Raw genomic sequence first — 12,033 nt, forward strand, 5'->3', positions numbered from 1 at the left:
TATATGTTTTCAGTTATTTATGACAAAAATTATTATTTTTTATTAAAATGAGTCTATTCTCATTTTAAATAGTTTTTTTGGTCACAAATTAAATTAAAGAATCATGATTTTGTCCCTATTCTCAACGCACTCACGATGTATTATGGAGAGTATAAAAGCGATGGAGATAAAATCGATTGAACCCAAAAACATTTTATTTGAGCTTAATATGGTGCCTGCCACATATTGCGATTGAAAAGAAGATGGACATGATGTAGAGTAAAAGAAAGTGGAGATTTTTTCCTTCTACTTAGTGCTAAAGAATTTTTGGTCCGGATAAGAAAAACCAATCGGATCGGATCGAAAATTCTTGTAGTCGATTTCGATCCATTATTTATGGGGTCAATCTTGAAATCTTAATTCTGGGACTAGATTAGATCGAAACTGACCAAATTGGTGTATATATATATTTTAAAATATTTATATTTATATATGTAATATATTATTTTGTATAGTAATTTTATAAGTTAATTATGTAATTTTTATCATTGACTATATAAAATGTTAAATAATATATGCTATCAATTAATAACGTATCATAAATCATATGATAATATATGCAGATATATAATACATTCATACATAATCTATTATTTATACTTAATTAAAGTAATTAGGTAATTGTTTTTAAATACCTAATTTATATGCAAGTATGAATAATCTATGTATAATAAAATTATTTGATATTTATTAACTATAAAAAATGTTAGAATTTTAGTTTTTAATATAGGACATTATTAATAATTATGCATACTAAAGTCTAAATTAGTAAGTAGTAACTATTAACATCATAAATATAAATATAGTTACATATTTTTTTTAATGAATTACTTACATAATTCACATTAAATAATTCACTTAGTTTTAATTTTAGTAATTTAAATATATTTTTTATTAATTTATTTGTAAAAAAAAAAAAAGTTAGACCGAATGGATCGGCGCAGTCCCGTTTCTATAGGTGTTCGGTCCGGTGCAGGGTGAAAAAATCCTAAACCAAAATGGTTTGGACCGACCGGACCGAACCCAATTCAACCTGAATCTCACGCAGGTTTGTGTTAGGGACCACAGTTCCACAAGTAGTTCATCATCAAGCAACGTAACAGTACTGTGAATCATGCACGAGTGCTTGACAACGATAACCATGTTCATTGCCACTTAGATCGGATGCCCAATGATCTGCCAGTTGTCGGCTATTCGTCAAGCCCACGTGTGCATGCCACTTGTACAAACTAATGTTGTATTACCGTTAATTGGATGGGATATATGGCAAGCCCAGCTTCCAAAAACTACAAAGAAGCACACTAAAAGCTGAATCTATGAACCTTTTGCCACTGTGGCCACTTAGGATTGACGATTCAGAGAAGATAACACAAACAGAAACAAGAAACAGAAGGAGCTTAATTCGGTCCATAAAAAAGTGCTCTCTCTCTCTCTCTGAAAAAAGGTCACCTTTTTTAACCGAGCAATCACGGGACGCCCCTGAAATCTTTGCCTTTGAATTCATCTTTCTACTGCCAAAGGCCCTAATCCTTCGATCCTATTAGAGCCAACCGTGAAAATCTGCGTCCTCTTCTCCCTTATTCTGGAAAATCTTCATTCTAATGTGTTTTCTCTTCCTTCCATTCCAATCCCTTGAAACAATGAAACCTCATTATCTTTCTCTCCTTGTTATGTGTTCGCATGTATATTTTTTATGAAGTTTTGACTTATCCATCATCGCTGGGATATAAAAAAGGATGCAAATGTTGGCATAAAATTCTGTTATGTGAGTACTTTCTTCGCTTTATCTCTGAAAAATTTGGTGGGTATTCTTTGGTTTCATAGTTTTTCTTGATAATTCATGAGAACCCGGATTTCTTTTTCAATTTTCTTTAGAACCCATGTTTCTGAATCAGTTCATGAACTTCCTAAAATCAATTCACACATTCAGAAGGAAAAGTCCTTTTGATTGTTTGCTTTGATACAATATTCTCTGTTTTTCCACGTAGCCATTTCATATTAAGTGCTTGAGAAGCTCACCAAGAGCTTCAATGGCAACATCGTGTTTCCACATACTTCGTCTTCGTAAGTCGAAGAGTAAACCTTTGCCAATCCCCTCCTCGTCCAAGACCCAGTTGAGTTATGACAAGGAAAACATGGAAAGGAGGAGATTTGATAGCTTGGATTCATGGTCTATGATATTGGACTCCGAGAATGTGGAGACTTGGGAGGTATCTAAGGAGGATCAGGAGGAATGGACCGCCGATCTCTCACAGCTGTTTATTGGCAACAAATTCGCGTCAGGAGCACATAGTAGGATTTACCGTGGAATTTACAAGCAGAGAGCAGTAGCTGTAAAAATGGTTAGGATTCCAAACCAGAAGGAGGAGACTAGAGCCTTATTGGAGCAGCAATTTAAGTCTGAAGTTGCCTTGCTTTCACGTCTCTTTCATCCAAATATAGTGCAGGTAAGGTTTCGCTTTAAAATTGAAATATACCTTTTATTTTTAGTATTATTATTTTAGTTTGGTGTAGATAGGATTGCTATCACTTTTTCTCTCAAACGAAATATATGAAAGAGAGGAAAAGAGAATCAACCTTTGATTGCCTACATTTTTATCTACTTTAAGATGCAGAACTAGCTATAAACTGTATATTTGTGCTTGTTTGTCCCTTCCCAAATATATGAAATTGCTTTTCAAATCCTGTTGTGATCAATGGGTTTGTCATAAAGACTAAATGTGGATCGGAAGTAAACAGTTTTCTCCAAATGCCAATTACTAGCGCACTTAACATATGTGCAGGCCTTGACATTATGGTTCTGGAATCTGGCTTTGTATTTATTCGTATGTTCTAGCTTCTCTTAAAAGTGAATTGCTCATAGAACACATATCGGATCCGATGTTTTGGGAGTGACACTTAAAAAAGTGAGGTAAAACCTCAAATTGTCAAGGTATCCTGACTAAGTTCATCAAAGCAATTGTACCTACTTTCTGGTTTTATCTCGAACTTCCTAATTCCTCATCCTCGGGCCACAACTTACGAAAAACTCCTTTCAGGTTCCCTTCTCTCATTACTTCAATTAACATCATTTTTTACGTTCCTTTCACATTCACTGAGTTTGTGTTTATGCTCAGTTATAAATCTGTTTTGGGGTAATTTGATCTATTTTGTGGACATTATGTTCCTTTTTATTGAAAATTCTCATTCCATTCAAAATTTATCACATTTATAGTGAAGGGCTTGTGAAACTCAAGAGCTTCATATAACACCAATATATGCCTTGGCCTGATGGCACTTCCCTCCGTTCCATATGGAGTGTTGGGTGTCAATACCCCACAGCTTGCTTGGGCTATATGCCCCTAAAAATAGTCCATAGTTCAGTCAAGTCACAAACAAAATTTCTGACTCAGCTTCGTTGCAGTTTATTGCAGCTTGTAAAAAGCCTCCTGTATACTGTATCATCACCGAATACATGTCACAAGGAACTCTGAGGATGTATCTTAACAAGAAAGAGCCATACTCTCTTTCAACAGAAACAATACTGAGATTAGCTCTTGACATATCTCGAGGAATGGAATACCTTCATTCACAAGGGGTGATCCATAGAGATCTAAAATCAAATAATTTGCTTCTCAATGATGAAATGAGGGTCAAGGTGGCAGATTTTGGTACATCATGTCTTGAGACACGGTGCCGCGAAACTAAGGGAAACATGGGAACTTACCGTTGGATGGCACCTGAGATGGTCAAGGAGAAACCTTATACTCGGAAAGTTGATGTGTACAGCTTTGGAATTGTGCTATGGGAGCTCACAACAGCTTTGCTTCCTTTTCAGGGGATGACCCCTGTGCAGGCTGCATTTGCTGTGGCTGAGAAGGTGAGATGCCTAAATGCAAATCCTTCTTTCTAGTCTCATGTTAAATATCTAAACAACTTGCTTTGTTGCAATGTCACACTTCTCTAGCTCTGAGTTCTTTTTCTAATAACTCAATTTTAGTTCTAAGTTTCTTGAAACTTCAAATCTTTTAGCTTCCGAGCATATGATGATGCCACCCGTTTTCTGACCACTGAGCACATTCTGTCAATTACATAGTGATGCACATAAACCAGGATTTTCAGATGGTTTTTTTTTTTTTTTTGGGAAGAGTCAACTAGCATAATGGAGATATTTTGGTTTAAGCCCAACTAGTTTTGTAGCTATTTTTGAGTGAACTAATTAAAATAGTAAGACTATTTAGAATGATAATGAGCATTAATCACCTGGCTGAATTCCTGTTCAAATGCTTTCATGAAGTTTGGTATGTACTTACCCAAAAAGATGTTTGACACCATGCGGCTTTGTACTTGAAAAGTACTTGTAATTGTATAGTTTATCCTAATTATGATTCATCATTTTTATCTTCAAAATTTGATGAAAAGTATATATTTTTCATAAATCTAAAATCTCTCTATCTATAACCCCACATTAGATTAGCTATTAGATTCATCAAAATAATAATATAATATTATTTTGTTAATAATAACATTTTTTATTTATCTATTTCATATTTTACAATTACACTAACTATATGTTAATTAATAATTTAATTTGATACCTAAATTATTATTTTCTAACTTAAATATATTGTGGCTCAAAATTGGGAAACAATAATTTAAATAAATAAAATAATAGTTATAGAGTGTGAATAGTGAGTATTCAAATTTGAAGATGAAGGAAAATGCACTGTAGCTAAAAGCTTGACATTTGAGCATTAGTGAATCCAATACTAGTCCTGATTAGCAGGGGATGCACAGGGCAACTTTTCCATATCCTTGGTGGATATCACAGAGAGCTTTGCCATCCTATCTAAATCCTTAGTGGTAGTATAAATAAGTAGCCTCCCTTCTTAGGGATAATCCATACATAGTCCAATTTTGTAGAATGCTCTAGGATGCCATCACCCTTCCAACTCATACTAGAGAGGATTATGAAGGGTCTCCAAGTTTTTAAAATTTTTGTTACCTCAGTTAAAGTGCTCTGCCCCCTCCAGATTCCACTTTCAAGTGTCTTCAAACTCTCGATGCATTTTATTTTTTCTCCACACTGCAGCACCATGAGACCACTTGGTGCTAATTTTCTCTATTATGTATACATCTAATGGCAGAATGAACGCCCTCCGATGCCAGCCAGTTGTCAGCCTGCGCTTGCACACCTCATAAAGCGCTGCTGGGCAGCAAACCCCTCAAAGCGACCGGATTTCAGTGCTATAGTGTCTACTTTGGAGAAGTATGACGAGTGTGTCAAGGAGGGCCTTCCTCTTACTCACCACTCGAGGCTGGTCAACAAAAATGTCATTCTCGAACGATTGAAAGGCTGTGTATCCACCACAAGCAGCTCGTCCATTCCTGTGCATGCCTGACTCTACTAGAAGGTATTGTTATCATCAGTAATTAGGTATAGTCATCTTAGTAGATTCGAGAGTAAATAGTTAATGTTCTTCTCAACTGGCTATTGTGATTGTATTTGAATACTATGAGGTTGGTGCTCTGCTGTAGGCATATCCATCCACTCCACAAGTAGTAATTTGGACTTTGGACCCCCAATTTGGTAGCCACCCACTTTCAATAAATTGATTATATGCACTTTAGTTTTTTGAAAGAGTTAAATATGCTCATACAGCCAAAAGTAAAAAGAAAACAGAAGGTAAATATGCTGCAGTGATATACCATCTCTTTTATCACCCAAGTTGGAGATGGCGAGTGGGGTGTCCAGTTTGCAGTAATCTTACTAGGATGCAGAATAAGAGTTTTGAATTCCTTATTCTAGTTACCACAATGTATAAATGATGTTTATGCTCTTAATATTTAATTGATTTGATGCATGATCCTCGTTCATTTTTGTTCTTCTTTTACTTAAACACTATTTTTCCATTCATGTGGAATATTCTTGAACTTCTTGGACAAAAAGACTTTCTGAACTTTAAAATGCTACCAGGTGAAAAAAAAAAATATGGTAGACCCAGGCCTCTGGTATTTGTGAAATCACTACTTATCCCAAAAATTTAAGCTGATGGGAAGAGGTAGATTTTTATTATTTATATTATATTTTTAACACTCATCCTCACGTGTGGGTCAGTCTCTTCCTCAATGAATAGACTCAATATATGGAATATTTAATTAAATAGGAAGAGTATAGAGTCAGGGTTCGAATTCAAGACCTCCACTATAATACCATGTGAAATCACCACTTGTCTCAAAAAACTTAAGCTAATAGAAATAGATAAATTTTTATTATTTGAATTATATTCTTGACCGTATTAACCCTCTGTCCAAATTCCCAAGCACCAATATGTTGAGAGGACCCACCAAGATTTTCAAATTTTTAACATAGGTGAAAAGCAAAGAGTCGACGATACAGAGAAGATATTCTTCGCATCACTTGCAAATACTACACCCAAGTTAAATTAATTAGATAAACCACAAGGGAAAAATAGAGAATATTTCTTAGTTTCTCAAGAAATTTCTTTTTTATATTTGTTGAAACAGTACGTTTTAGATGTGAGTAAGGTTGACTAGTTGCCTAGTTGGGCGAGTTGGTGAGATGTTGTTGTTGATATTGGATGAGGAAAGTCAAAATCAAGATCATCTTTCAAGACCATGTAAAAGGGAACACAGAATGAGTCAAACACGTCGAGTTGATTTTGAGAATAGCAGCTATCAGCGATCCTTCTGGTCACATACTTATAACGTGAGCTTTAGGCTTGAAAGTGGCAACAAAAGCTGATCTCTATGCAAGTGGTGTACGTTTTTGTTGTGGCCGAGAAGAGCTTTCATACTTTTTCACGAGCTGACAAAAAGGAGCCTTGAGCCTTGACCCATTCCTGTATTACCTAGTCATGGGCATTTGCCGAGCGGAGAGTCTTTCCTCCCTCTATCAGTCAAGTCATAAGACTAACATCATCGTTCCTTCCTCATCGTTCTCTTCTCTTAGGTGATATTCAATAATTATAAGTTATTTATTATCTTTCTCTTACCCGTTGGTTAATTGAGATTGTTTATTTATGGTCTTCTAGACGAATAGTGTTAGATATATATATATATATACAAAAATTTTATAAAAAAAAAATTTACAAACTGACGTATTTTGAATTTAATTGTTAGATCGTCACATCAAGTTATATCAGTTTATAAAATCTCTATGCAGATGAAATGTTTAATGTTTAATTAATGATAGGTAGTTATCAGCACAATCTCTTAAAAACTTGCATGATTATTTAACCAAAATAGGCTATGGAGTCATGTAAGCCAATTAAGAAATGACTTTTTTGGAGCACAACAACATTAATGAAAACTCCACAGCAAATAAGCACTAAAAGATACGTTTATTATAATTGTAATCAATAAATGGAATTTGTGACGATTGAGAATGGTCATATATGCTAGCTCATGAAATAGATGCTTGTGTACTAGATCAATTGAGATCTCCTACCATTGCCTGGGAGAATAACATGTGATAGAGATAGAGCCTCGAGGTGAAGAATCCAATCAATGGGTTCCACCATCCCCATCTTTTATAAGGTTCCACACGGCCAACGTGGATTCCACTAAGACCTTCACATGTCTATCTATTTATCCCCTCAATGTAATCTATCATTTATAATTGCAATCACTCTTTAAAATATAACACATTTTTTTTAATCATACTTTATTTTTCTAAGAAATAAAAAATTGATGGATAATGTCACGTCATGGTAACGAGAGTGAAAGATTCTCCGAGAGTGTGCGTGGTAAGTAAAATGTTCCTAACCAAGTCGGAGTGGAAGGTTAAAAAAAAAGACTCCATGGAGTCGAGACATGCTGATATGCTATCATGCTTTAATTAGACAATGAAAGAGGATCTAAATTCGTTGGGAGGATAATATGTGCCATAGGATCATCAAGATTTGAGCCGATTGGCCGATCTGAAAGTTGGCAGATTTGCATTGCCATTCCCAATTTAAATATGATATTAATTATAAGTGTAATGCTACATGCAGTGGTGTAATACGTAAGTACCATACAGTCGCTTTAAAAAAGAATGAAGTACACTATAAAAAAATTATTATTTTTTTATATAGGTTTCGTATTTATTTACTTTTTTCAAATTAATTATACGGTATTTACATACTCACGATTGCAACTATCATTTCTCTAATTATAAAATAGGGGAGGGGGAGAGGGCAAAGAGATAAATACATAGGTGTAAAGGTCCCTGAACAAACGTTCTATGTCCCTTTGCTTGGAGAAAAAAATACAAATATATATTGTCTTTTTCACTAGATCATGACCCAAATCACCCTTAGCTCTTCCTTTAGTATATAATCGAATCAAAAAGTAAAATTTCATTAAAATTAGACCAAACCCTAAAAGTTAGGGTTCCTCACAAAAGTGCTTGCTCCATAAAAACAGCACACTCGGGCATAGGAATCTGCTAAAAACTGAACAAATATATATGAATTGTGGCGTATAGTGGGCGTCTGGTCTTAAGTTGGACATGGTGACAACGTACACATGCATGGTTTTGAAAAATGAAGACTCCTCACCAACTAATCTACGTTGAATACTAGAATCTCCCCTCCCAAGCTAGTTTTCTCTCTCTTTTTTTATAAAGTATTTAGTGCAATTATGGTCAATAAAAAATTATAAAAAGCCATTCACACAAAATGTTGGGAACCCTTTTTCTTTTTAATACAAGTGTTTATTATCACCCTCCACTGCTTTTCATCAATCTGAGTCATCCATCAATTAACCCAATTGTTCCGCCAAAAGTTATTTTTTTTCTAAGAGTATTAGCAATGGACTTAATAAAATTTGATCAAAATTTGGTTAGAAAATTTACTTTTATAAATTTAGCTAGTCATTTCTCAATAGCATCAAATAACGGACTTTCTAAATCTATCACTATTCTATTAAAATATTGATTTTGATATTTTCATTTATTTTAATTCTAATTGTAATTTGAATATTTATTCGTGATTAAAAAAATACACATGAATTTTCTAACGTTGATATTAAATTTTAAAAGAAAAAATTAGTATCAACTAATCATAATATCACAAAACTAGAACTTGAAACACTACATCAAGATGATGCCATATAATTGAAATGATGACTGATGGAGACTGACCGCCTTCTGTGGTTGAATTTGGGATTTGGTGGCTTCGTGCTTTTGAGACGAAGAGGAATTTTCTAAGGTTGTGAACTCGCGTGAAACGAATAGCGCACAAGAGAGGGAATCTTTTATGCCAAAATAATATTTAGCCAACACCTTTGACTCAACAAATTTAGCTAGTAAAAATGATCAAAATTGAAAATACTATAGTTTTGTTGAGTCTATTACAATAAATTTTTATGTAATCTAGTTAAAATTTGACTAAAATATAACTTTGTTGAGTCAACTACACATCTCTAAAAAGGTGATCATATGCACTACAACGTCGTGTTCTCTAGCTAAAATATCCAAGGAGTATTAATTAAATTCAGCCATTTGGGTGGGGTTATGGGGGTTTAAAGTTGCAACTTTTCGTGCAAAATCACGGATTATTACATGCAGTAATAGTTTATTAGCAGTTAGGTCCAAAAAAAGAAAATAAAAGAGAAGACAGATTGTCTTAAAAATGGGGTATGATGATTCGTATGGTCCAAAATGGGTCTGTTTTATTTATTTTCTCACACAATTATGGGAAATAAAGAAAGGAAAGAATGAAATAAAGAAATGAATATATGCCCTTGGGGAACAACGAAAAGAGGGTTTGGACTGAAGCGATTAGTGGGACTTGTGGCATCTCTCCCCTTTGCTTTAATCGAAGCCTTCTACTTTTTTGACGACCTCGTCAAGTGCGACACCTACCTATCCCATCTCTCATTGCCTTTTAAATCGCCACCACCATGCCCCCCACCCCCTCCCCAAATTCTCTCTCTTTTAAAAAAAAAAAAAAAAAAAAAATCATTTTTTCCTACAACTCATAACCTCTGCAGTGACTGTGGCTCGCACCCAAATGGGCAACAGCCAATACATCAAACCACGGAGGTACTACTTTTGCATTGCATCTCTTTAGATGACAACGAAACGGCGCAAGATTTCTCCTCCCTAATCCCTTTGCCCATACCAATATTGCACCCAACAGCCACTTCCCAAGTTCTAAGCAGCCTTGCACCAAAAAGAGACACTCCCATGACATGAAAGTTACACTGAAAGAACCAACCCCCGGAAAAAGGTAAAAGAAAACTTATGTGATTAAAATTAAAAGTTAAATAAATTTTTTATTTTATTTTACGTAAAAGTTTAAAAAAATTATAAAATAAATTGAAAGAAATTGCGAAAACAAACAATAACTTAATTTACACCTTTAAATTTTAATGGGAAAAAAAAATAAAGCCAATTAACTCTCTTCTTAGCTGGTATTATGTGGGTTTTCTTTTGACACCATGATTAAGGAACAAAGGTTTCATCTTTAAGCTAATTTTTCACCAGAATTATACTAAGAAACAAAGTCCAAAGTGGATGATTACTGCCCTGAACTGAACCCAACAGAGTAATTTGATTATACTGAGAAACACAAGAAGGTGATGGTTAAGCTAAAACAATCTACATGTTTGATGGATGAAGTCCGAATAGATAGAAGAAGCTATAATTTGAAAGATAAAACTTCCTAAGCTTATTTATTCACAGAACTTTGACCGACTTTGATGATTCCATCTAGTTACGTTATCTAGATGGAAACCATGAAGATAAACAAGTGATGGAGCATCAATTCTGATGGCTTAATTTGAAGAAAATAGGCCAACTCTTGATGATCCAAAATTACACTACCCATTTTTCACATTGTAGAAGGGTAATATACAAAAAGAAAGATTAAAAAAAAAAAGTGGAAAAGATTATATATATAGAAAACCAAAAGGAACTAAACCCACCTTTTTTTTTTTTTTGTTGTTGTTGTTTTGATTCATTTTCCTTCACTTTCCCTCTCAATTTTCATTGGCTCCAAACGCCCCAAATCCTCTCCCCAATGAAACTTACAAACCTTCTCACGGACCCTTTCTCGAACCCATCTTCTCCATCACCACCACCGGCATCATCATGAAGACTATTGCCACTCTCTCCACCCAGCGAGTCCGTCTCGCTTGACTCGTCCTTAGCCGAACTCGCCTCCAGCCGCTTCAACTCAGCCGACCCGTTGTGACAGCCTCTCTTCCTCCTCTCCTTCCTACTCTTTCCGCTCTTCTTACCATGCGCCATTAGCTCGGCCTCGAAAGCATCGATGATTTCGTGTATCGCTTGCCGGTTCGGCGACGAGTCCCACCTTACCCAGTAACTCGTGTAGCAACGGAAACAGTTGCAGTTGAACTGAGGAGGATGATCGGCACCGCCTTTATGGTGGGTGGTCCTACGGCGGCCGTCCAAGTTGACAGAGCTGTTAGAGCAGGAGAGGAGGTAAGCCAGGACTTCTCGGTCTTCGGGTGAGAGAGCTGCCGTGAGGGTCAAGATCGTCGCAGGAAGGAAGGAAAGGTGGTCGGAGATGATCGGTGGCGATGGATGAACGCTCCCACGGCGGTAAAGCTTCTTCATTGCTAAGACTTGAGAGAGAGAGAGAGAGAGAGAGAGGACTAGGTCTGGGCTTTGAAAGGTTGATGAGATTATATCAGAGAGAGAGAGAGAGAGAGAGAAGAGCATCGGAGTCGGTGACGTGTGAATGGGAGATAGGGTCCATCAGGGCGGTTCACGTGCGACGCGGGACATAGATGTACGGGTACGGACCAGTATCCACTAGGGGTGCTAGCCGCACCCTACCTGGCAGAGCCACCTCTTTTCCGTACTCCGCCCTGTATCCCGTCCTGATAAGTGGAGTGCGGACAGATTTAAATTCGTCTCGCCTCCATCTAATTAAAAAAAAAATTACTTAATTTAAAAATTATTTTTAAATATAAAAATAATTAAAAATATTTTTTTAAACCTAAATTATAAATTTAAATTTTGTAAATATGACTATAATT

The 12,033-nt window shown here is 35.5% G+C and overlaps 2 protein-coding genes across 2 annotated transcripts; one reads left to right on the forward strand and one right to left on the reverse strand.

Annotated features, from left to right (window-relative positions):
* The first annotated feature begins 1,327 nt into the window (after positions 1-1,327).
* Positions 1,328-5,882, forward strand: LOC121268264 (serine/threonine/tyrosine-protein kinase HT1-like). The gene is made up of 3 exons (XM_041172450.1): positions 1,328-2,486; positions 3,443-3,898; positions 5,166-5,882. The coding sequence occupies exons 1-3, from the start codon at positions 2,070-2,072 to the stop codon at positions 5,418-5,420; spliced, it is 1,128 nt and encodes a 375-aa protein (XP_041028384.1). The 5' UTR covers positions 1,328-2,069; the 3' UTR covers positions 5,421-5,882.
* A 5,102-nt stretch (positions 5,883-10,984) lies between these two features.
* LOC121268281 lies at positions 10,985-11,662 on the reverse strand. The gene has a single exon (XM_041172473.1). It carries the CDS (start codon positions 11,606-11,608, stop codon positions 11,015-11,017), a length of 594 nt encoding a protein of 197 aa, XP_041028407.1. The 5' UTR covers positions 11,609-11,662; the 3' UTR covers positions 10,985-11,014.
* Positions 11,663-12,033: the final 371 nt, after the last annotated feature.

Source organism: Juglans microcarpa x Juglans regia, chromosome 5S (genome assembly GCF_004785595.1).
Source record: "Juglans microcarpa x Juglans regia isolate MS1-56 chromosome 5S, Jm3101_v1.0, whole genome shotgun sequence".
In the NCBI taxonomy this organism is placed as follows: domain Eukaryota; kingdom Viridiplantae; phylum Streptophyta; class Magnoliopsida; order Fagales; family Juglandaceae; genus Juglans; species Juglans microcarpa x Juglans regia.

What these genes read in the sequence shown, in the direction of transcription:
- LOC121268264 (XM_041172450.1), top strand. Translation starts at nt 2,070, where the DNA reads ATGGCAACATCGTGTTTCCACATACTTCGTCTTCGTAAGTCGAAGAGT. An exon ending in TTCATCCAAATATAGTGCAG is followed by an intron (nt 2,487 to 3,442) that starts GTAAGGTTTCGC and finishes GCTTCGTTGCAG; the next exon opens with TTTATTGCAGCTTGTAAAAA. An exon ending in CATTTGCTGTGGCTGAGAAG is followed by an intron (nt 3,899 to 5,165) that starts GTGAGATGCCTA and finishes ATCTAATGGCAG; the next exon opens with AATGAACGCCCTCCGATGCC.
- LOC121268281 (XM_041172473.1), bottom strand. Translation starts at nt 11,608, where the DNA reads ATGAAGAAGCTTTACCGCCGTGGGAGCGTTCATCCATCGCCACCGATC.